Source organism: Mustela lutreola, chromosome X (assembly GCF_030435805.1).
Source record: "Mustela lutreola isolate mMusLut2 chromosome X, mMusLut2.pri, whole genome shotgun sequence".
Taxonomy (NCBI): Eukaryota; Metazoa; Chordata; class Mammalia; order Carnivora; family Mustelidae; genus Mustela; species Mustela lutreola.
In genome coordinates, this window is record NC_081308.1 from 81,208,959 (window position 1) to 81,235,929 (window position 26,971).

Sequence of the window (26,971 nt, forward strand, 5' to 3'; positions counted from 1 at the left end):
CAACCTATGGAATGGGAGAAGATATTTGCAAATGATTTAACTGACAAAGGGTTAATATCCAATATATAAAAACTTATAAAACTAAATACTCCAAAACTGAATAAGCCAATTAAAAAAAAGGCAGAAGACATGAATAGACATTTTTTTCAAAAGATACCCAGATGGCCAACATACACATGAAAAGATGCCCAACATCACTCATCATCAGGGAAATACAAATCAAAACTATAATGAGATATCACCTCACACCTGTCAGAATGGCTAAAATCAACAGTGCAGGAAACAACAGGTATTATTGAGGATGTGGAGAAAGTGAAACCCTCTTGCACTGATGGTGGAAATGCAAACATGGAAGTTCCTCAGAAAGTTGAAAATAGAACTAATGATCCTATGGTACAACAATTGTTCTACTAGGTATTTACCCAACGAATAAAAAGATACTAATTAAAAGGTACACATGCACCCCTATGTTCATGGCAGCATTATCTACAATAGCCAAATTATGGAAACAACCCAAGTGTCCATTGATAGATGAATGTATAAAGAAGAGGTGTTATATATATACATATATGTATGTATATATATATACACATACACACAATAGAATATTAGCCATCAAAAAAATGAAATACTGCCATTTGCAATGAAATGGATGGAACTAGAGAATATTATGTTAAGCAAAATAAGCTAGAGAAAGACAAATACCATATGATTTCACTCATAGGTGGAATTCAAGGAGTGAAACAAATGAAGAAAGGGGGGTAAAAGAGAGTAAGGCAAACCAGGAAATACTCTTAACTATAGAGAACAATCTGAGGGTTGCAGGAGGAAAGGTGAGGAGGGGAGAGGTTAAAGCGCTGATGGAGATTAAGGTGTGCACTTGCTGAGGTGAGCATGGGGTGTTGTAAGCAAGTGTTGAATTATTATATTGCATGGATGAAATTAATATTACACTGTATGTTAACTGGAATTTAAATAAAAACATAAAAAAAGCCTGAGTTATTTCCAATTATTTTTCAAGAAGATCTGTCTTAGAATTATTTGTTTTTCTCAAAAGTATGTACATGGACCTTGAAGCTGCTATGATATTTTACCATCTCTGAGCACCCACATGCATGCATATGTATATACAATTTTAAAATCATGCAGCTTCTATAACATGTAAGTAATGGAAGGATTTGTGTTTAAATTTGCTTATATATACAGGAAGCAGTGAAAGAAAACAACAAGAGAAAAGAAATGGAAGAGAAGACAAGGAGGGCAAAGCTTGCAAAAGAGAAAGCTGAACAAGAAAAGTTAGAACGCCAGAAGAAAAAGAAACAACTCATTGATATAAACAAAGGTATGAAGTACTTTCAATTTCTGAAAGATATATAAAGTACAAAATAATTTAACTTGAGTGATTTTGGATTATAATGTAAATAGTTATGTTCTTGGTAGAAAATGCATAATATTAGTTATTTATGTCATATTTCTCTCATAATATTATCTGTATTTCTTATTACCCTACACCGAGCACTCAGGATTTTTGAGAACCAATGTAACATAATTTATTTTTGAAACAGTCTCTTTCCCTTCATTTCTTTTATCAAATTATATCCTATTATGTTCTGGATGATACAGTGGTGAGGAAAGAAGAGGGTGAGATGAAAAGAGAAAAACTGGTATAGGGAGATGAGCCTTTTAGCTAATTTCATTTGTTGACAATGCAGTAATAACAGTTTTCCTTGGGCCCTTGAACAATTCAAGTTGTAATACATATTGACAGCACTATTACAAGACGAAAAAAAAAGAGAGAGAGACATCTTATTCAACTGTGATCCTAAGAACAAAGATGCTATATGTCCACATAGTGTAAAGTAAGTTGTTTTCCTGGTTAGCAGGAATGATTGTATATTAAAGGTGGGGGTTTTGGTTTTATTTTATTTTATTTTTAAAGAAGAGAGGGTTAGTAAAGTGATGGGCACCAGGTAGCTGCACTATGAAAGTTGAAGAAAAATTAAGAAAAAGCATAGCCTTTGCCACTAAAAATTAGAGAATTTAAAAATGAAACAAAATCTGGGGCGCCTGAGTGGCTCAGCAAGTTAAACTTCTGCCTTCGGCTCAGGTCATTATCCCAGGGTTCTGGGATCTAGCCCCTCATTGAGCTCCCTGTTCAGCAGGAAGCCTGCTTCTCCCTCTCCCTCTGCCTACTACTCCCCCTGCTTGTGTTCCCTCTCTTCTCTCTATAGAAAATAAATAAAAATAAATCTTTTAAAAAAATGAAATAAAATCTGAACAAGATACAAGGGAACATGATTGATATGGGTCACCTATTTCTTAATATAATGACAGTAAAAATTGCAAGCACTGTGTAATGTTGACCATGTGCCAAGCACTGTTCAAAGACTTCAACATGCTTTAAGTCCATTAATCCTCCTAACATAAGAAGTAGATACTGGGGCACCTGGGTAGCTCAGTAGGTTAAGCCGCTGCCTTCGGCTCAAGTCATGATCTCAGGGTCCTGGGATTGAGTCCCATATCAGGCTCTCTGCTCAGCAGGGAGCCTGCTTCCCTTTCTCTCTGCCTGCCTCTCTACCTACTTGTGATCTCTCTCTGTCAAATAAATAAATAAAATCTTAAAAAAAAAAAAAGAAGTAGATACTGTTATTACCTCATACAGTTGAGGAAACTGAGGTTCACAGAAATTAGAAAGCTTGCCCAAGGCCATGCAAATACAAAGTACAACATCGAGATTAGAAATGAAGTAGTCTGGCTATAGAATCTTTGTAGTTATAAATGCCATTGTCAAATAACAATAACTAACAGCAGTTACCAACATGTAGCACTTACTGTGTACCAGGAACTGTTGTAGGAATTTTACATATATGTACACATTTAATCCTCATAAAACCCTTTTATTAAAGGGCTACAATCTCATTTTAAGATGAGGAAACTGAGACATGGAGAAGTTAAGTAACTTAATCAAGTTCATAAAGACAGTAAGAGGTAGAATCTAAGCAGTCAGTGTCCAGATTCAATTATTATTTATTTTGATTATAGCTTTTAATTATAATTATTAACCATTATCAATTATTCTTCAGTAATGTTTCTTAATGGCTAACCTTCTGAAATGATAGGTATACATTAAGTTTATTCTTAATGCCTTTAAAATATATAAAAATTTTGGGGGATCCACTATAGTTTATCTTTTCTATGCAGGAAATAAATATAACATCATTTTAAAAGAATAAAATAAGTTAACAACCAAAGTTAAAAAGTGTAGCGTCAACATAATTTAGCAAACAGACTTCATAATTAGGATCAAAAGAATTGGTCTGGACTGAAGATAATTATGAAAAACACTGGAGTACACGTGGCAATGAGTATTTGTAGGAAGTTCCTACTTAAAAGGGGATGGAGTCATGGAATAGTACTAAAAGTCACTCCCTTTTGCGCATGGAGGGAGTAGTGAGATAATAGTATGGGAAACTATGCTAAGGGCTTTTCCCTTAAAGTTATGGGAAGCCCATTGTGTGTTTATAAATGGGAAAGTGATGTGCTCACATAGATTTCATAGAAAGATTATTTTGACAGACGCATAGAGAATGGATAGAAAAGAGAAGGGCCAGTGATAATAGAATTATAAAATTATTATCATAGTCCTGACAAGAGATGATGGTGGTTTGAATTTATGCAGTGGTGAGGTTAGAGAAGTTACCAATAAGGTGTAGACGGAGTTCTATAGGATGTGGATAATACACAGAGAGATTTATTTAAAGGAATTGGCTCATGTGATTATGGAAGCAAATCCAAAACCTGCAGAGTAGGGTATAAGGATGGGCCCAGGGAAGAGCTGGTATTGTAGTTCAAGTCTGAAGGCAGCTGGCTTTTAGAATTCCTTCTCACTCAGGGAAGGTCAGTCTTTTGATCTATTTATGTCTTCAACTGATTGGATGAGGTCCACACACATTACACACAGCCATTCGCTTTACTCAAAATCCACTGATTTAAATGTAAATCTCATCCAAAAATATCTCACAGAAACATCTAGAATAATGTTTGAATAAATATTTAGCACTGTGGCCCAGCCAAGTTAACACATAAAATTAACCATTACCGGAGGGGTATTAAATGGTAGAACTGACTGACTGTGGAAATTGAGGAATGGAGGCATTAAAGAGGGTGAGAACCTTCATAAAGAAAAAATTCAGGAATGGAGAAGATTTCATCAGGAAGGTTACAATGACTAGTGTCATTTTGAATATGTTTCATTTTCAGATAGAAAAGATATCTTTTGGAAAGATAGGAAATGTCTAAGTAGCCACTGTATATCATATGCATATGAAGCTCAGGAAAGAGGTTTGGACTAGACAGACAGACTTGAGAATCATTGGCTTTTGATGATTAAAGTTAGGGTATATTTGTTTGCTAGGGCTTCTGTAACAAGTACCATAAACTAGGTAGCTTAGAACAATAGAAATTTGTTTCAGAGTTCTAGAGAAAAGTATGAAATCAAGGTATAGGAAGGGCCATGCTCTTTCAGAAGATGCTAAGGAAGAATTTGTTCCAGCCTCTCTCCTAGCTTCTGGTAGTTCCTTGTTTTGCAGCAGTATAACTTCAGTCTTCATGTGCCATTATCCTTGTATGTGTGTCTGTCTCTTCACATGGTATTCTTTTTATTAGGACAGCAGTCATATTGGATTAGGGGTCCAACCTAGTCCAATATGAACTTGCCCTAATTAATTAGACAATTCAACTCATAACATAGGAGTTTGAATGAAATCACCAGGGTAAAGTATAAATCAGAGGTTCTAAAAGTATTTAGTTTCAGAACCCACTGTAACACTTTTAAAAATTATTGTGGACCCAAAATACCTTTTTATAAAAAAAAATTTGGGTAATATATATTGATGCTTAGCATACTAGAATTAAAACAGACAAAATTAAAAGCAGACAAATCATTTGTGGGGGTGAAAACTTTTTATTTACTTGTTATATTAAAATAACAAAGTAAATCTATTACATGCTAAATAACATCATTTTATGAAAAGTAGTGTTATACTGGGTGTGGTGCATAAACAAAGAATTCTGGAACACCAAAAAGAAATGTAAAAAATAAATTTAAAAAAAAGTGGCTTTACATTCTAACCCCCTACCCCCCAAAAAATATTAGTAAGAAGAGAAAATTTAGTGTTGTAGATTTCTTCAAAGTCTGGCTTAATAAAAGACAGCTTGATTCTCATACTGCTTTTATGTTCAATCTCATGCAGTATCATTTGTCATGTGGCTTCTGAAAACACTATAAACTCATGAAAGAATGAGAGACAAATAGGTAAAAAAGTATCACTGTTCTTATGAACATAGTTTTTACCTGGCATATCTGAAGTGCTCTCCGAGGCCCACACAAGTCCCTGAACCACACTTGGAAAATCTCTGGGGTGAATAATGAAAAGAGCAAGCAGTCAAGACAGAGTCTAAGAACGTAATCTTGCCCCCATACTGCATTGCACCCTTCCCTCTCCCCAAGTATTTTATCAGCCTTTTACTATTTCCCTAAAAATATACCTGTAATGAAAAGGAAAAAAAAAAGAAGGAAAGAAAGGACCTATTTTGCTTATGTCTCTAGTATATATTTTCATTTCCCAAGACTTGATCAATTACCTCTCCAAATATTATTTAAGCAATAGCATGAAGATACGAATAAGCTTTTATGCAAATGCTTACCCGAGTGATCTAAATATGAAAGACACACTTTAAAATACAATTTAGCTTTTATGTATTGTTCCCATATCTCTACTTAGAGATCAACAAGTAAATTTACCATTTGGTTCTTGATCTGTGGCCCATATGTTGCAAATACTTTGTTGTTAGTATTAGTAGTAGTAATATTATAATATGATTTTACACTTAAAAGTATATGTGTGTTAGTACTTATAAATATGTTTCAGAAAGAGATTCTCCATTGGAATCATGTTGCCTTAAGAAGATGAGAAGAAAAAATAAGAACAGAGTTGGGTAGTTGGGGATTAAGATGGAACCCAGTGAATTTCTTAGTATCTTATAAAAAATGCTCTTGTTGACTAGGTGGAAATCAATTGCGGACATTTTGAGGGCCTTGGGGGAAGCGTTTTCAGACTACATAAAATATGAATCCATGGGTGACATGAGAATGAGATGCAATCAGAAAGTGATTTAGAGAACTTCAAATGTGTCTAATTAGAACAGCATTATCCACTTTCCAGTAAAAGAATTGTATTCTTCCTTTCCACTGAGAGATGATGTCAAACACTTGATAGCCATTATAAGATATGTATTATATAGAGTGTAGAGGTATTCATGCACATGTGATTAGAGATACATACCATTAGAACCAGAGAACCCAACCTATAACAACAGTAGCTAAGTGAAGAGTCCCTTGGGTAAAGAAAGTAACTTGAAGAGCACCTCAGTGGCTCAGTTAAGTGTCTGCCTTTGAATCAGGTCATGATCTGCCCCACATCAGGCTCCCTGCTCAGCAGGAAGCCTGCTTCTCCCTCTCCCACTCCCCATGCTTGTGTTCCCTCTCTCGTTGTGTCTCTCTCTGTCAAATAAATAAATAAAATCTTTTTTTTTTTTTAAGTTACTTTAAAATTACCGACAACTTACACTCTTTCTGTAAAGTTTCTATTTCATAACAACTTAGCAAAATTGCAAACCTCTCCCTTTTAGAAAATATCCCAATGATCCCATATAGCTAATAAGTAAAAATAGTAAGATATATTTATCTGACATGCACAATATAATTGTCAAAAATAAATATTAGAATTTATTCAGAAGAGTAAGAGGATAAGGCAAACACAACAGATTATTTATGTTATCTAGATATGATAAGCTGGACTCTAAATTAAGTGAACATATCATGGAAACCAAGCAGTGAGAGAATTATATCTTTCATGTTAAATCCATAAAAAATCCCATGTTTTAAGCCTCCATTTTGAGAGAATTGGAGATCAGAAGGCAAAAGCCATAAGAATTAGTATTTTTTTTTAATTGTAAAGGAGAAAAAAAAGCATGATTATACATTATAGTCATTTTGCAAACTTTAAAATGAAAACCTAAAAAGTTACTTAAATCTGTGCATTTAAAAGAGGTAGAAGATCAGATCTAGCTCTGCCACCTTCTAGATTTATGACCTTGTTCTTCTTCATCTCTTCATGCCTCAGTTACTTCATCTGTAAGTGTAGGATAATGACATTTACCTCCTATACTTAAAACTAAATGAGATAAGTAAGTACAGTACATAACATAAGACCTAGAATATACTTGTTGCTGCTGCTAAGAGTCATTTTGAGTTCATTGCAGAATCTGAAAAAAAATTCAGGATATAGTCCCTATCCTTAAGAATTTTGGCAGAGAGGGATGCCTGGGTGGCTCAGTTGGTTAAGCAGCTGCCTTCGGCTCAGGTCATGATCCCAGTTTCCTGGGATCGAGTCCCACATCGGGCTCCTTGCTCAGCAGGGAGTCTGCTTCTCCCTCTGCCTCTGCCTGCCATTCTGTCTGCCTGTGCTCGCTCTCTCCCCCTCTCTCTCTGATAAATAAATAAAATCTTAAAAAAAAAAATTTTGTCAGAGAAATGTGTAAAGGAGGAATATCTGTTTTCCCACTCCCCATCTGAGGTTATTTGCCTGTGGTCCTGTAAGTTAGATTGACTAAAAATAGATTAACAAAAGAAAAATAGATTTATTAAAGTGGGATACTTTATTAATGTGGCATACATGTGGAAGTACTCAAGTGATACGGAACTCAAATAAATGGTTGAAACTTGGGCTTATATAGTATCTTAACAAAAGAATAGTAAATTTTTAGAAATGTTTAGGTAAGACAAAGGAAAAGGACTTTGAGTTTTTAAGGCAGCAAATTTTAAGCAGGTAAACATATGGGGAACTAATGAAGGATAAGGGCTAGTTAATGAAGTTTGTTATACAGGTTCTTCTGGTACTATTTCTGGACTGATAAGGGTCTATTTAGAGTTGTCTCTGGTGATTAACTTATGTTCTTCCTGGTAAAGAGGGAAGATGGACACTTTATAATTTTTTTTTAGGATTTTATTTGGCAAAGATAACACAGCAGGAGAGGGAACATGAGGGAGAGTGGGAGGGAGAAACAGGCTTCCTGCTGAGTGGGGAGCCTGATGTGGGGCTGGATCCTAGGACCCAGGGATCATGACCTGAGCCAAAGGCAGATGCTTAATGACTGAGCCACCCAGGTGCCCCAACACTTTATAAATTTATGTTCTGCTTTTAGGCAAGTAGGGGGAAGACAGAGAGCTTTTCTTTTTCTCAGTTGCCTTCAGCTCAAAATAATCCTTATGCCAAAGTGGCATATTTGGAGTGACATATTCTGCTACTCTTCACATAAAATAAAGCTGAACCAAAAAGTAATGCACTAGTATATAATAGAGATTATCTAGAAATATCTAAAAGGGGAATTCAATGAAGTCTAGTAAAATGACAAAGTTTTGCAGAAAAGGCTGAGTATAACCTCAATATACCAGTTGAAGTAGATGCCAAAGGATGAGTTCATACCTGGCTGTGCAGAGGCAAAACTATTCAAGTAAATGGCAATAACATCAGCAATAGTGCATGTCAGCAAATAAGGCAGCAGGCTGCATATATGGTATTTTCCAATGGCTCCCTGGAAGGTCCATCAAAATGAGTAAGAGGGTATGTCCTACATTCAAGTTCCAGATCCACAACTGCCTTCATTGTTGTCATTGGCAGAGAAGGGTTTGAATTGAAAAAGTGTTGGAAAGTTAGAAAGGCTGTTGGAAAGACTGTGAAGAGCTTTCCAAGTCAGGCAGGGAAGGTGTGGTGTGATGGGGTAGGAGAGCCAAGGTGATTATAAGAATTTGTTTAGGGATTACTGAGGTGTAGTGAGCCAGGAGCACAAGAAAGGAAAGGTGAATGCAAGGTGGATGAAACCAGAAAAGAACGGTGAAAGATGAAAAAAGAAGAGTTACTTCATATCTGTTTCTGTCTGCAAAGGAGGAGTTTAAGCCTGTGGCAGTTTAAGAAGGTGGTAACAAGAAGGAAAATTTCCATGAAAGAGATGGGAAAAAAAAGGCAGTGGGAATTAAAATGGATTGAATTTTTTTACTTTTTTAAGATCAGCACAGTTTTACCAATATATAATTATGTATTGATTTTTTTGACATACTGGGTTATTTTATTCATATGACCAACATTTATTGCACATTTCCCAAATAATTATAATTAGAGCATGCACAGTAATACATCATTTATTTAAATGTAAAATTTAGAAAGCTAATTTAAATGCAGGAAAAAAATATGCTAAATCAATAAATGTACTCTAAAATGTGTAATAGTATAGAAATCATGCAAAGTTCTTGGTATAGTCTGTGGTGTACAACCTTTGATTATATTAGTATAGATGCTAATTAACTTAGGGACCACTAAAAATAAATTAAATAATCCTGTAGGTAAAGCAAGAAAGCTTACCAAATATATGTAATATTTGTGAATAAATCTCCTTTTCATGTTTATGGAAGTCAGCAAAAGAATTGCAAGGACTTAGAGAAAGTGATAAAAGGAGATGCATTTTAAAAGGGTGTTTTGAAATTGGAAACTCCAAGTGTGTTTCTTATGCGAATATTATTTAATCGGGAACTATTTTGTTCCTCCTTATATAAGATTATAAGGAAATTAGAATGGCTTATGTACTTCTAGTACGATGAAAAAGAATGAGCTACCTTAGGCAGATTTGATGAAAACTTATTCTTCTGAGAGTGAATTAGCAAAATTTAGCCAATAAATCTAAACATTTAAATTCTGTTATTAGTTGTGGCTAGCAGTTTTGTTTTTCTGTGTTCCAAGTTTTAAAGTAATTACATCTTTTAAGTAAATGAATTCATTGCACCTTATGTTATTTTGATCTGAATAGGTAAAAACTGTGTTTCCTAATGTACCTCAGACATTAAGTTACAGTAACCAAAATTATAGATTAAGATACCCATAAATAACAGGGTTGACCCCAGTAATATTAAAGTACTCCCAATAATATAAATTACTGAGAATATATAGGTACCATCATTGTGGTATATTCTACAAATGTTAATGAACAGCTCATAAATGATAATGCAATACTAAAGAAGTGCGTATACTTGGGGGACTTAAAAAAGAATCATTGACCTAATAAAGCCTTATCCATGGAGGAAAAGAAGGTATCTGGCAGATATTCTGTTTATTTAGATTGTCTTGCTTTCTACTTTAGCAAACATTTCAGCGAATCTGTGTTTATTCAAAATCAGAACTTGTTCCTTTTGTCCTCTAGGTTTGTTTTCTCAGTGGTAATTTGTGGGACTTTTTCCCACATAAAACTATTTAGTAAAGGTTTGCCCAAGTCTTAGAGCTTTTAGCAAACTAAGCTATTTAGTATAAATTTGGAACTTGGTTATTTTAATGAAACATCTTTAGGTCCAACTTAGGCAACATTATGCCCTATTGCTGCCATTCATTCAGTAAGCGCTTCTTGAATTTGTAAGTTTATGTACTGGGTTAAGTCATCCTGGTGCAAGAGGAGCTCCCACAGTAGCAGCCATCCAGTGAGAAATTGCACCCTGCTGTGTGAGTCAGCTGACCCCCAATGACATGTTATCTGAGGCAGATCTTTCACTGGGTTAGCCTGCAAATGAAATGAGTCCAACCTTTTTTCCTTTGGAGCCAGACAAACCTGTGGCAGTTTAAGACGTTCAGTTTGTGGCAGTTAAGAGTTCAGTTTCATACTCTTCCCTGCAAACAGTGTAACTTTGGCAACTCACCTAACGTCTCTGATCCTCAGCTTCCTTGTCTATAAAACAGGAAAAAGAATAGCATCTGTCTCCTAGAATTAAATGAGAGAATATACATAAATCTCTTAGCGCTTATTAGAATGGTTGGCACTTAATAAGTATTAGATGTTTTTATCCCATTCATAATAGTAGTTATTTTAGTGAACATAAGAAAGTAAACTATTAATGACAATAATCCCTGCAATAAAATTTTGGTTGTCTAGAATGCCTAGGGAAGGAGATGTTTTGATTGGTCTGATTTTGTAATTATATAGAAAACCATTTGTAGATCATTTTTTATCACTTGTAATCTTTCTAAACTCTGTCAGTCCACAACTCTCCTCTCATCCACTCAACCACCTCACTTCCCCCTATTTTTGGCTTTCCATTTTATACAAGTGAAAATTGTAGAATGTAGTGCTTATATATAATTTTGTACATATAACCTGCACACACAATATAGGTTCCTGATAGACCTTTAGGATTTTTGTTATTGTCTCTGGACCATTAGATCATCAGTGAGTATGCACACTGGTATCAGAGAGTGTCCTTTGTACTATTAAATCCAAAATACACTTTAGATGAATCAAAGTTCTAGTTATTTTTTCCTATAGCCTATCTTAGCCACTTTTCACTAGTAATTTTTTTCTGACCTTATAATAAAATAATTACATTTCTGACATCAGTTCACTGGAAATGTGCTAAATTCACATTCTTTGTGCCTTATCAGTAAAAGAAATTTCCACATCTACTAAAAATATTCTTTTTTTTTTTTTCTTTTAAAGATTTTTTTTTTTTTAAGCAGGAGATAAAACTAAATATGTGAAGAAAGATAAGTAATATACTTTAGATCTCATTAAAAGTTCTTACATTCTAAATGTAGAAACTCAAGATTTGCAAAAACCGTAAGAGCTATATTCAATATGTTGAACATTTAACAAGATGTCATCAGTTCTCATGTAGAAGATGCACAATGTTGGCAGTTACAGATTTGGCTTTCCTTACATTATATCCTTGTTGCCATGCATGAAAGTGGGTGAAACAAATGGACTACATAAGGAATGACCAAAACACATTGCAGGTAGCCTAATCATTTATTAGAAATACACTTTGGCTCCATATTTTAATATTCTATTTCTTAATAAAGTGTGGAATAAATAAAAGCTGTTGTATACCAACATTGCAATTAATTTGGCTCTCTTCTCAATTAAATTTAGTTCATCTAAGTAATTGCACCTAACAGATTCATAGAATCAACAAATTGCACTGAATCCAACTGAGTCTCTAAGGATTTTTTTTTTTTAAATTATATTTGTTCCAACCACACTGAATCCCTGAGGCCCTGGGCTGCTTCAAACTCAGGACAGAATCTGTTGTCACACTGACGAAAGGATTATTACGGATGAAAACCTTACAGTGGTTTTTAATGTAATGCTACAAGTATTCATTGAATCCCCACAGCATGCTGAGTGGGAGTGACACACCCTAATCATAGTATTGTTGTCTGATAGTTCAGCACCATTAACCCACTAATGGGGTTACTAACTGTTAACCTTTTTCCTTCTGTGTGTGTCTCTCTTGTAAGAAATAATGTCTCTTGCTGCATATTTATGTATGTGCGTGTATACATATCCACACACACAGGACCATGTGTAGCATATAACATATATTTCATTTTTTATGTATTTTTATATATGAACAATTCTATTTTTTCCGTCTTTATGTCTGATCAGTACTCTGTCCTCAGTCACTCCCTCCACACATGAACTATGAGTATATGATATCTTGACTAATTTGTGGAGAGAAAGAAACACATCTTAGTTTAAGAAAGTAGTTATGCCTTTGTTATATAGTGATAGTAGAAAAATGTCATAACCTATACGGAGAATACCTGATTGTCATCTAAATCAGCTATTTCAGAGTAGTTCAGAAGATGCTGGTATAATTCATTTGGGAGGCAAAAGATGGTTGTCCTTGTAAATGTGCAGTTTGCTATGGATAACATAATACTTTTGTTGGAATCAGCATTGGAATCTACTTTAAATGTACATTGTTAAAAAAAAAATACCTCTCTTTGTTAGAGGAAATATTTCAGAACTCCTGAATTTGATTTAGCTTTTTTCTATTTGCCAAGTTGTAGATAGAACTGCCTAGGAATTACTTGGAGTATCACTTAACAGAATGGATGCAAACAGCTCTAGGGAGCTGGAGGCACAGCACTGCTCATGGAAGGACAGGGTCCGAGTGGTTCTTCTCACACCTCTATGGTTCTGCCATAGAAGAATCATATTCTCAGAGTCTGCTGGGTTAGGCTATGCTGTAACACAAAAGTCATAATACAGTGTTGTATTTGGGTGTTTAGTCTCATATTTTTGTAAAAGAACCCCCATCCCAATTTTTTTTTTAATTTTTAAAAATTTTTATTAACATATGATGTATTATTAGGCCCAGAGGTATATGTCTGTGAATCACCAGGTTTACACACTTCACAGCACTCACCATAGCACATACCCTCCCCAATGTCCATAACCCCACCACCCTCTCCCACCCGCTGCCCCCCAGCAACTGTCAGTTTGTTTTGTGAGATTAAGAGTCTCTTAGGCTTTTTCTCCCTCCCGATCCCATCTTGTTTCATTTATTCTTTTCCTACCCCCAAACTCCCATGGCATATCTCCCCTTCCTCATATAAGGCAGATCAAATGATAGTTGTTCTCCGATTGACTTATTTCGCTAAGCATAATACCCTCTAGTTCCATCCACGTCATCGCAAATGGCAAGATTTCATTTCTTTTGATGGCTGCATAGTATTCCATTATGTATATATACACACCACTTCTTCTTTATCCATTCATCTGTTGATGGACATCTAGGTTCTTTCCATAGTTTGGCTATTGTAGACATTGTTGTTATAAACATTCGGGTGCATGTGACCTTCGGATCACTACGTTTGTATCTTTAGGGTAAATACCCAGTAGTGCAATTACTGGGTTGTAAGGTAGCTCTATTTTCAACTTTTTGAGGAAAACTCCATGCTGTTTTCCAGAATGGTTGCACCAGCTTGCATTCCTACCAACAGTGGAGGAGGGTCCCCCTTTCTCTGCTTCCTTGCCAGGATCTGTCCTTTCCTGACTTGTTAATTTTAGCCATTCTGACTGGTGTGAGGTGATATCTCATTGTGTTTTTGATTTGTATTTCCCTGATGCCGAGTGATATGGAGCACTTTTTCATATGTCTGTTGGCCATCTGGATATCTTCTTTGCAGAAATGTCTGTTCATGTCCTCTGCCCATTTCTTGATTGGATTATTTGTTCTTCGGGTGTAGAGTTTGCTAAGCTCTTTACAGATTTTGGATACTAGCCCTTTATCTGATATGTGTTTGCAAATATCTTCTCCCATTCTGTCAGTTGTATTTTGGTTTTGTTAACTGTTTCCTTTGCTGTGCAAAAGCTTTTGATCTGGATGAAGTCCCAGTAGTTCATTTTTTCCCTTGCTTCCCTTGCCTTTGGCGCTGTTCCTAGGAGGAACTTGCTGCGGCTGAGGTCAAACAGGTTCCTGTCTGTATTCTCCTCAAGGGTTTTGGATGGATTCCTTTCTCACATTGAGGTCCTTCATCAATTTTGAGTCTATTTTCTTGCGTGGTAAAAGGAAATGGTCCAATTTAATATTTTTGCATGTGGCTGTCCAATGTTCCCAGCACCATTTGTTGAAGAAGCTGTCTTTTTTCCATTGGACATTCTTTCCTGCTTTGTCGAAGATTAGTTGACCATAGAGTTGAGGGTCTATTTCTGGGCTCTGTTCTGTTCCATTAATCAGTGTTTCAGTTTTTGTGCCAGTACCATGCTGTCTTGATGATGACAGCTTTGTAATAGAGCTTGAATTCCGGAATTGTGATGCCACCAACTTTGGGTTTCTTTTTCAATATTCCTCTGGCTATTCGAGGTCTTTTCTGGTTCCATATAAATTTTAGGATTATTTGTTCCAGTTTCTTGAAAAAAAATGGATAGGATTTTGATAGCGATTGCATTAAATGTGTAGATTGTTTAGACATTTTCACAATATTTGTTCTTCCAGTTATTGAGCATGGAACATTTTTCCATTTCTTTGTGTCTTCCTCAATTTCTTTCATGAGTACTTTGTAGTTTTCTGAGTATAGATTCTTTGCCTCTTTGTTTCGGTTTATTCCTAGGTATCTTATGGTTTTGGGTGCAATTGTAAATGGGATTGACTCCTTAATTTCTCTTTCTTCTGTCTTGCTGTTGGTGTAAAGAAATGCAACTGATGTCTGTGCATTGATTTTATATCCTGATACTTTATTGAATTCCTGTACAAGTTCTAGCAGTGGAGTGGAGTCTTTTGGGTTTTCCACATATAGTATCATATAATCTGCAAAGAGTGATAGTTTGACTTCTTCTTTGCTGATTTGGATGTCTTTAATTTCTTTTTGTTGTCTGATTGCCGACACTAGGACTTCTAGTACTATGTTGAATAGCAGAGGTGATAATGGACATCCCTGCCGTGTTCCTGACCTTAGCAGAAAAGCTCTCAGTTTTTCTCCATTGAGAGTGATATTTGTGATGGCTTTCTTTTTTTTTTTTTTTTTTAAGATATTTTTAGATGGCTTTGATGATATTGAGGTATGTGCCCTCTATGCCTACACTTGGAAGAGTTTTGATCAAGAAGGGATCCTGTACTTTATCAAATGCTTTTTCAGCATCTACTGAGAGTATCCTATGGTTCTTGTTCTTTCTTTTGATAATGTATTGTATCACTGATTGATTTTTGGATGTTGAATGAACCTTGCAGCCCTGGAATAAATCCCACTTTGTCATGGTGAATAATGAGAAGGGCTTGTATTGCTATATATTCTCCTCTCAGGACTGCCTTTGTTGTGTCCCACAGATTTTGAACCATTGTGTTTTCATTAGCATTTGTTTCCATGAATTTTTTTTTTTAATTCTTCTTTAATTTCCTGGTTGACCCATTTATTCTTTAGAAGGATGCTCTTTAGTCTCCATGAATTTCTGTTCTTTCCAAACTTCTTCTTGTGATTGAGTTCTAGCTTCAGAGCAATGTGGTCTGAAAATATGCAGGGAATGATCCCAATCTTTTGATACCAGTTGAGACCTGATTTATGACCCAGGATGTGATCTATTCTGGAGAATGTTCCATGTGCACTAGAGAAGAATGTGTATTCTGTTGCTCTGGGATGGAATGTTCTGAATATATCAGTGATGTCTATCTGGTCCAGTGTGTCATTTAAGGCCTTTGTTTCCTTGTTGATCTTCTGCTTGGATGATCGGTCCATTTCAGTGAGGGGAGTGTTAAAGTCCCCTACTATTATTGTATTATTGTCGGTGTGTTTCTTAGATTTTGTTATTATTTGGTTTATATAATTGACTGCTCCTATGTTAGGGGCATAGATAATTAAAATTGTTAGATCTTCTTGTTGGACAGACCCTTTGAGTATGATACAGTGTCCTTCCTCATCTCTTATTATAGTCTTTGGCTTAAAATCTAATAGATCTGATGTAAGGATTGCCATCCCAGCTTTCTTTTGATGTCCAGTAGCATGGTAAATTGTTTTCTACCCCCTCACTTTAAATCTGGAAGTGTCTTTGGGCTTAAAATGTGTTTCTTGTAGGCAACATATAGATGTTTGTTTGTTTTTTAATCCATTCTGATACCCTGTGTCTTTTGATTGGGGCATTTAGCCCATTTACATTCTAGGTAACTATTGAGAGATATTAATTTAGTGCCATTGTATTGCCTGTAAGGTGACTGTTACTGTATATTGTCTCTGTTTCTTTCTGATCTACTACTTTTAGGATCTCTCTTTGCTTAGAGGACCCCTTTCAATATTTCCTGTAGAGCTGGTTTGGTGTTTGCAAATTCTTTCAGTTTTTGTTTATCCTGGAAGCTTTTAATCTCTCCTTCTAATTTCAATGATAGCCTAGCTGGATATAGTATTCTTGGCTGCATGTTTTTCTCGTTTAGTGCTCTGAATATATCATGCCAGTTCTTTCTGGCCTGTCAGGTCTCTGTGGATAAGTCTGCTGCCAATCTCATATTCTTAACATTGTACATTACAGACTTCTTGTCCCAGACTGCTTTAGTGATTTTTTTTCTTTTTTGCTAAGATTTGTAAATTTTACTATTAGGTGACGGGATGTGGACCTATTCTTACTGATTTTGAGGGGGGTTCTCTGCACGTCCTGGTTTTTGATGCTTGTTCCCTATGCCATATTAGGGAACTTCTCTACAATAATTCTTTGCAATATAACTTCTGCTCCCCTCTCTCTCTTTTTTTTTTCTGAAATCCCAATTATTCTAATGTTGTTCTGTCTTATGGTATCACTTATCTCTCAAATTCTCCCCTTGTGGTCCAGTAGTTGTTTGTCTCTCTTTTGCTCAGCTTCTTTATTCTCTGCCATTTGGTCTTCTATATCACTAATTATCTCTTCTGCCTCATTTATCCTAGCAGTAAGGTACTCCATTTTTTATTGCACCTCATTAATAGCTTCTTAAATTTCAACTTGGTTAGATTTTAGTTCTTTTATTTCTCCGGAAAAGGCTTTTATTTCTCCAGACAGGGTTTCTCTAATATCTTCCATGCCTTTTTTGGGTCCGGCTAGCACCTTGTGAATCGTCATTCTGAACTCTAGATCTGACATATTACCGTATTGATTAAGTCACTAGCCTTCAGTAGTGCCTCTTGTTCTTTTTTTTGTTGTGAGTTTTTTGCCTTGTCATTTTATCCAGTTAAGAATATATGAAGGAGTGAATCAAATACTAAAAGGGTGGCAAAGCCCCCAGGAAAATATGCTTTAACCAAATCAGAAGAGACCCCAAATCATGGAGTGGGAAAGGGGGGTAAAAAGTTCAGAAAACGAAAATTTTAAAAAAAGAAAAATATGAAAAAGAAAAAAAATATATATTAGACTTGTGAATAGATCAGGGTCATTCACTTAATTTTGGAAGTATTTTGGTCTCTTAGAAGAAACTGTCTCCCAAAATTTTAAAGAATAAAAAACATATATAAGGGTAAACACAATGAAGGGATGGAATATGCCTATAAAGGTGAAAAAAAATTTTAATATCTAAAAAAGGAATTAATAAAATAATTTGGTTGGGATAATAAATAAAAAGAAAGTGGAGAGAATTTGCTCAGGCTGGAGACCAGAACAAAGCCCTGTGCTAGATTTAGGGTATATTTTGAACGATTAGAAGTTGTATCCCAATTTTTTTTTTAGAAGAAGATATCCTGTGTGTATGTAAAAAAAGTTAGATACAATGAAGGATAAAACATGACTATAATAGTGAAGGTTCAAAAAGATTTTTTTTTTTTAATGAGAGGTATTGTTAAGATAAACTTGGAAAAAATGTTAAAAGAGGAAAGGGTAAAAGTTAAAGAAAATTCAGCAGAAGAAAAAATAAAATTTAAAAAAATTAACTTTTCAAGACTCAAGAATCATGGGGAGAAAGCCATGAATTCCATGCTTTGCTTTCTCCTCCTCTGGAATTCCACTGTTCTCCTTGGTAAGTTAACTTGGTCTTGGCTGGATTTCTTTTTGATCTTCTGTGGAAAGGTGTGTTGTAGTGATTCTCAAGTGTCTTTGCCCGAGGTGGAATTGCACCATCCATATCAGGAGACAGGCTAAGCAATCCGCTCGGGTTTGCTTTCCGAAACTTTTGTTTCCTGAATGCTTTCCGTAGAGTTCCAGAGGACAGAAATGAAAATGGCAGCCTCCCAACCTCTGGCCCAGAGGAGCCGAGAGCTTGGGTCCCCACTCCTCAGTGAGCCCTCAGAGAAAAGCGCTCAATCACTCCCGTCTCCCCGGCCTCTGGCGGTGCTCGGAGAAAGACGCTCAATCACTCCCTTCTCCCTGGCCTCCAGCTGTGCTCTGAGCTCACCCAGTCTGTGACCAAGCATGTCTGTCTCTAGCACACAGCCTCGTCGGGAGTCTCCGAACCCTGCAGATCCCTGACCTCTTCTGGGGGGGTCTCCCTAGGTCTTGTGGGGTCCCCACTCACAGAGCAGTGGCCTGTGCCACGGATTCTGGTTCAAGGTAAGCCCGAGTTGAGAGCTCACTCCTCGGCTCTGTCTCTGTAGCCGGCTTCCCCGCTCTAATACCTGCGAGCTCTGCGACACTCAGAAACCCCTGATCCTTCTGTGACCCCGCGGGACCTGAGGCCATGCTCTCTCCGTGTCGGCTTCACCCCGGTTTAGCCTCTGAAATGATGTCCCTCAGTGGCGCAGACTTAAAAGTTCTGATTTTGTGCTCCGTTGCTCCGCTGCTTGCTGGGAGCTGGCCCCTCCCCCCACGGTATATCTTCCCGTCCCTTTGGATTCACTTCTCCACCGGTCCTACCTTTCAGAAAGTGGTCGATTTTCTGTTTCTAGAATTGCTGCTCTTTTCTTCAATCTCCTGTTGGATTTGTAGGTGTTTGGCGTGGTTTGATAAGCTATCTAGCTGATCTCCTGCTACCTGATGTTTTCTCAGCAGTCTGCTTCTCCACCTCTTGTCTCCTCCCCCATCCCAGTTTTTAAGCTAATAATTTTATGCAGTTGAGTGAAGTAGAAGAACTTTTTAAAATTACCTATTTATCTCACTAATGTCTACACATTCTGATTTGGGTTTCTACTGCCTCTGATTTTCTGGAACAATATTTCTATGAAAGGAAAATCTGTTCCCTGTAGGCCTCTTTTGTCAGAACCCTTTGCACTTGCTTTCTTTTGCCAATTAAGTGTTTGTTTTTTGTTTTTTGTTTTTTTTGAAAAGTATCAGTAGAGAAAGCTTGTGTGGCCTTTGCTAGACAAGAGTAGCTGTAGTTGCATTTAAACAATGCAACTTGAAAAGGGGTTTCTCTCTTTTTATTTGAAAGCAATTGAAAATGAAAGATTTGTGTGTCTCAGGACAGAGTGCTTAACTGACCTTGCTCTATTGAACTTCAGTATGGTATATGAAACCGCTTCCCCTGTGTCCTTCCCAGTGTTCTCCCCCCTACCCCCGTGTTCTAAAAACTGCTTTTCTTGTTTGAAGCACCTCGTTCTGAGTTAGAGCTCTGTCTGGGGTAACTGGAATCCATTATGTTGTTGGCTCTTGTTATACTGTTCTTTGCATCTCTTTTTCTTCACTCAAAGTTCTAAGGGCTATCTGAGCATATTTTGAGAGGAAATGGAGATCAAGGTATAGAGGTAGATGATGGCTACATTAAGCTTTAAGTGTAACTACGTTTCATCCCCTGCAGTACATGAAGCCTTGTTTTTTTGTGTGTCTTTGTTTGTTTTAAGTAATCTAGTGTAAGTTCCTGTGGCTCAAGCAAGCTGGAAACTCTGTTTTCACCTGACTAACCCTGACAAGCAAGTGAAACCCCCCAAAAGTACCTCTTTCCTCAGAGGTAGTTAAGGGGATGGTGGTAAAGGGTTCCTAGCCCATCCTCCCTCATCCCCTCTCTTAAGACTGCAGAGGTACAAAGTAAACATCTTTATAAGGAAATGTCTGTGTTCTTCCTTTTGAAACCATAGATAATTGTAACCTTGGGAGAAGATATCATTTGCCCTGGACTTAAGTAGTTAACACTTCTTCTGAAGAATGTGGTCCTTTAAAGACAAAGTAAGTAGGGACTAACTGGAGCTTACATACCAAAATAAAACCACAAATTTGTATTCTGGAGGTGTCATCACATTTACTCAAGACAGTAGTATGTCTTAAAGTATTATTAAATGTATTATTGAAATGGAAAATGGGGCCATATGTCAGGGTTTTGTTTTGTTTTGTTTGCTTGTTTGAGAGGCAGGGAGTAAGGAGCTTGTCTCACAAATACTGTAGGCAAGGGCAACCTTTATGTGGAAGTCAGCATCTCTAAATTTCTGGTAGTCAAGAAATACGAAATACCAAGTTTCAGTTCACAAAATGTAAGTCCTTTGTTACAAGCATTTCTCTCTTGCTTGCTCTTGATCCCACTCTTGCTCTTTCTTGCCCATAGGCAGTTTCTGAAACTAGTTGCTGATTCCCATGTAATGCTTTTATATATTTATCTACAAAACTGGATTTTTTAAGTTAATGATGAGTTTTTATCATTCTGTTGCATCTCTCCCCTTCTCTGGGATTGTTGCAGTATCTCAGTCTTCCGATACATTGCTTCCTGATGGGTGACATCATGACTTGCAAGCAAACTGATATATAAATAAGGTGGCGAGAACTACCTCAGTGAATTAGTTTCTGTTTGAAAGGAATTAAGCAGTGTCTTTATGTTTTATATTTTCCTCTACATTGTGTTTTCACAATTATATTAAGCACAATAGGAGGGCCTCTTTTGCTTTCACTCCATTTCTAAAAAACACCTGTTTGATTCAAAACCTTCTTGGAAATGTAAAATTCCAAGTTTTATAATAGACTTCTACAGTGTGTGTTTTTGTCACACCAGAATGTGCCATTCAGCAATAGCTAATAACTACTAATTTTCTAGGAACATTTCAATAATATAGATGCTTGGATCAGCATGTCCTTATTTTACTGATATTAAAGTAGTGTTTATCTAGGAGGAGTGATAAGAAATAGTATATAAAACTTAACCTTATTTCTTAGCTTTGTAAACATATATTCATAGTTGTTTTGTGTGCTTTGGTGGGTGTGGAAATATGTGAGATCAGTAAAGCTTTACTTCAATACGCTAACAAGTAAATATGGGTTATGGTTTTACTGGATGAACTCATTAGCAAAGATATCTTTTAAGTATAGCTCCCACCCCTTTTGCAGCCCCCCCCCACCTCATTCCTGTTGCTAATTGACAGGCCAGTGTACTGCCATTATACAGCTTGAGTTTCTGCCTTTGAAAGAATACTGCAGCTTTTTTGGATACCTTGTGACACTTTGGCAGGTACCTCAGGAACCATATGGCAGCAGGCAGCCAGATCCTTGCACTTCATGTTCTTGGCATTCTCCTGGGGAACTGGTTCTCAAGGTGTAATCTCTGGACCAGTGCCTTTAGTGTAATCCAGGATTTATTAGAAATGCATATTTTCTGGCCTCACTCAGACCAACTAAATAAGAAATTGCGTGGGGACAGCAATCCGTGTTATGACAAACTACAGGTGATTCTGATACACGCTAACATTTAAGAACCCTACAGTCCAATGACTCGACTCATCTTATTTTACAGGTGTGACACCTGAGACATAAATAGCACTTGCTCAAGGTCATAGAGCCAGTTTAGTGTAAATAGGAGAGCCTGGAGTAGAGCCTGCCTCAGCCCACTGCTCTTTCTACTATACCTCTCCATATTCATAGCGCTTAAAGTTGTTTTTAATTATTTAAATTTAGTCATAATAAATTATTATACGTGAAAACGTGAGAGGCTTATCTTCTAAGCTTTGCATGCCTGTAATTTTTGAAACTACTGTTAATGACAGAATCAATCAGAATCAAGGTGTTTTTGGTGACAGGGTAGGAGGATAGCCTTGGTATTGTAAGTTTACTGGCAACTCAGCAGAGTCTTTGTTTCGTCTAATGTTTTGATGGATGGATACCATCATGTTTTTCAAGCTACGGTATACCAAAATGAACTCAAGCAACTGATTTACTAAAGAATGATCATTTGTGTTTTGTATTGTGTGTGCGTGGTTCATAAAATGAACTGCCAAAGAATTTCTTAAGTAGCAATGTCCCTGTTATATTAAAATAGAATTCCTTGGTTGTGGGGAGGGAGATAAATAATGGATTATATAACTGCTTCAGAACACATCTAGTGAAGACCAAGAATATCTTATATCAGTTATGAAGTATTGGTATACTTGTTCTTTAATTATCCTTATTGTTCTTTAAAGCCTTTTGTTTACACTTGATGGGTGTTCTCATATGTGCTTCAGATAACAAACATGTCCCTATGTTTTGCCTAAGTAATACAGTTAATGAAAGAAGCAAAATCTGTACCCTTTTGTTCATGGAACAAATGAACACTTGAACCTGAATAAAAGTGAGACTCTTTCAGCAAGAATCTATATCTAAAAAATATATCTTCCTGCAAATGATCTCTTTTATTTATTTCAAAATAACTATCTGTTCTCATCAATTACAGCATGATCTCTGTAGGAAATAAAAAAGGGAGCTTTTCCTATGAGAACCTCTATCAAGAAATGATTTCTTCAGCCCTCTTCTGATATATTAAAGTTTTCATCTCTCTTAAAGTAGGTTTGAACATTTTTCTCTGATGAGTGCTTTACATACTCTGAGCAAACAGCTTTAAATTTCTCACATGTTTTGCCAAAGAGATTCCTATTTCTCTTTTTTAATCCCTAGTGGCTTAAGGTATCATATCTACACATAGTTTATACCAGGTTCTCTGTAAGCAATATATAAGGCTTATAGTATTTCATTCTGCAACATTATTCCTGGGTCTTTTTGCTCTTGGTACTAAGTTCACTTAGAGTATTATCAATCCTTTGAATTTGTTTTCTGTGATTTGGTTTCCATAAAAAACTAGGATGCTCTTTAGATTATCTGGGCCATTTCCCTGCCTCAAGGTATGCCTATATATAACTCTGTAAGACAAATGGTTAGACAGCATGTTTCTGAATGTCCCAGAAGAAAAGTGTAATAGCACCAATAATCCTTATATAATGAGGAATGTCCAGGGAAACACCAGCTGCACTTACATTCCTCACAAGCTCCATTGTTCTTGAATGCTGGTATGGCTCTTTATTTTTATTGAGGTTACTTGACATGTCTTATTCCTTTACTTCAGACAAAGTGTTTTATTTCTAAACCTAACCTTAATTATATTATTGAGAAAATAGAAAGCAGGCTTTCTAACTAGTATATTCTACCATGTAATCAACATTTGTCCAGTTGTCAGCCCTTTCTGATATATAGGTATATCTTGGCTAACCATTATTATTGAATATGTCTCTCTTTTTTAATGAGAAACTATTGAATTATTAATTGAAAGAATGAATGAATGAATTCATTTGAATTCATGAATTCATGAAATGAGTCAGTGAATTCATTTCATCAAAAATGAACGAATGAAATCAAAGAAAAACTTCCTTAAAAGTTGAATGATTTGGGCACCTGGGTACTCAATCCATTAAGCGTCTGCCTTCGGCTCAGGTCATGATCCTGGTATCCTGGGATGGAGCTCCTCATGGAGCTCCCTACTCAGCGGGGAGTCTGCTTCTCCCTCTGCTCCTCCCCCGCCACCATCTGTGCTCTGTGTCTCACAAAAATAAATAAAATCTTTAAAAATTTTTTCAATGATTTATATGTTTCAGAAGCTCTTTATTTTTCTAAGATTTATTTATTTTAGAGAGAGCGGGGAGCAAAGAGCAAAGGAAAGAGAATCTCAAGCTGACTCCGTGGGAGCACGGAGCCTGACATGGGGCTCGCTGTCATAACCCTGAGATCATGACCTGAGCCAAAACCACGAGTCAAACACTCAAGCAACTGAGCCACCCAGGCGCTCCTCAGACCCTCTTTAGTATTCAGTATATTCACATGCTCCGGGTTTTCCTCAGTGGTCCATTGGCTCTCATATTTATTGAAATAATTTTATTTACCATATGTTGTGTCATGTTGGACATGTTAGGAGAAAAGATTGAATTTTGAACGTGAAAGGTCCTTCTTTTATGAAAATGCATTCTCTGACATTAATAAAAGTCAACCAAGAACATGAAAAATGTATTTAGATGTTTGATTGAACTGAGATGGGTGATTTGTTTCCCTGTTTGATAAATTACAATGCACAAAAATAAAATTATAATTAATAAGAAAGTATAAATGTGGCAGATATATTGATATTCTAGGTAATATTGAAGCAGTTGTTACTCCATGTGCTCACAGTAGAAAAAATCTGACTTTATTTTGCAAATACTGTTGAATTTTCTTCTAAAAAATACTATAATGAGTAGATTTATTTATTCAGTTCTCAGTGAGTTCTGGCTGTATCAAGGTCTTGTAAAAACAAACATGTATTCTCTATCTCCAAGTATATTAACTAACATATAAAAGCTTGACATTCATTAATGCTGGCTGAGGAAGAAAAAACGAGTTTTAGACATTGCGTTTTGCTCAGTACTGCATAACTTATTTTCACAAGCCCTACTTAAGCTTTAATTTCTAAATCTCTCCCCAGTGAAATCATACCTCAAAGATGTTTCATTAAAATGACAAGATAAGCTCCCTTGTATCCCTGTGCTGGAGTGGGGGCAAGGGAAAGAGTTCTAGGAGATCTTACACAACCATTCCTAAGCTTTAGGGAAAGACCAGAAATTATAGACTTCAGTGAAAAATTGGCAATGTCTCTATCATGAGGATAATAGCTGAAAAGATGGGCTGACTATGTGTAGAGCACAGGCTTATCTTGATCTTCTATCAAATCAAAGTTAAAGCATGGAGGATGGAGTTATGCAATGTAGGAACTATTAGAAAGACTGTGTCTTTGAAATTATGCATTTTAGAAAATATTTTTAAATGCATATTTTTGTTGTTACAGACTTTTGTATCGTGTCATCTTTCACTTTTGTCTGTCCCTCTTCTATTTTAAAATACTTTCTTAGAGAACTGGTAATAGTTCAAATGACTTCATTATATGCCTAAATATTAGTTTGAACCATATGAAATTGTTGCTATTTGGCCTTTTTTTTTTTTTTGCCTATAAAAATGGCAGGCCCATATGGTTCAATCTAATAATAATTATATAATTCTCAAAACAGAAAAAATATCCTACTAAACCCCTTTTAATTATATATGAAACTCATACTCTGTCATAGTTGATCCTTTACTGGCTAAGTTTGATATTGAAGAGACTTTTCTAACAGACTTTTGGCACTAAAAGGGAGAGTTCAAATACGAGAACCCACTCCCTGTTCATGCAAGGCCACACTGGGAGACAGACCTTAATGAAGTCAGTAGCCTGGTCCCCTATGGATACAGTCCTTATGTTTACATAGTATTTCTTCAGAGAAAATGTAGCATGGTTGATTAATCTATCATTTTCTTTATTATTGTTCCAAGTAAATATGCCCTGGTCATTTTTTAAAAATAGTTTATTTATTTATTTATTTGACAGACAGATCACAAGTAGGCAGAGACGCAAGCAGAACGGGAGAGGAGGAAGCAGGCTCCCTGTCCAGCAGAGAGCCCGATGTAGGGCTCGATCCCAGGACCCTGGGATCATGACCTGAGCTGAAGGCAGAGGCTTTAACCCACTGAGCCACCCAGGCGCCCCTGCCCTAGTTATTCTAATGAGATTAAGAAACTTTGTTGTACGATATCTTGGGTAAAGCTGCATGTTAACAAGGCTACCTGGTACCAGATCACCTCTGAAGTGAGGATGACCAATCCATCCAGCACATGTTGACTCCTCCAGGTTTGACTTTGAGGTAGAAGTGACCTCTTCCTCCCTTTACTCCCCAATTCAGAGTACACCTGAACATAGCTTACTCTAGACTAGATACAAAAATTTCAGCAATTAATGAGATTCTCTGAGTAATACTTTTCCTTCTTTGTTGAAGACGGTGCTAATGTGAGTACTTATTTTCTAAAACAAATGTAAAAACCTCACAATATAGGTAATTGCTTTAAGAAATCATAATGTTTTCCTTCCTTTCCCTGAAATAGAAATCATAATCCTGTTGAAGAACCAGGATTCCATATATCATCAGCGTCATCAGCGTAAAGCGTCAATAGTGTATTCCTTCTAAAAGAGGGGGATAAATTCCTCTTATACTAAAAATTACTGGCTCAGAAGTGCTAAGTGAAAAATTGCCCTTATCATTTCTTTGCAGATTGTAATTTTCCCCTGTTGATCTAGGCTATAAATAGGAAATAAAGAATTAAGTGAAATCTGATAGTATGCAGATTTTACTGATGAGTTTAGGTGAACAAATCATAAAAAGAACAAAGTATTGCCTGGTCCCAAATCTTTGCCAAGGTGTGTTTGGCAGATACCACTCTCCCTCCTTTTGGTAGATACCATTGTTTAGCCACAGTTTTGAAGAGGAACAGATATGTTTTTGAATATTTTTTACTTATCTAAAAGAGAGGAAATAATTAAAAATATTAAAAGTTATTTCTGTTCAGTGGACAGGCAAAATAATCATAGTCTTTAAAATCCTGTACTTGGGGCACCTGGGTGGCTCAGTGGGTTAAGCCGCTGCCTTCGGCT

At 36.3% G+C, this 26,971-nt stretch overlaps 1 protein-coding gene across 9 annotated transcripts in view; it reads left to right on the forward strand.

Annotated features, from left to right (window-relative positions):
* Nucleotides 1–26,971, forward strand: part of DIAPH2 (diaphanous related formin 2) — a 1,001,991-nt gene that overhangs the window by 789,435 nt on the left and 185,585 nt on the right. For all 9 annotated transcript variants that reach the window (XM_059156886.1, XM_059156884.1, XM_059156888.1 and 6 more), the window contains one exon: nucleotides 1,207–1,342. In XM_059156886.1, the coding sequence (XP_059012869.1) occupies nucleotides 1,207–1,342 (136 nt within the window). The remainder of the gene's footprint in view (nucleotides 1–1,206; nucleotides 1,343–26,971) is intronic.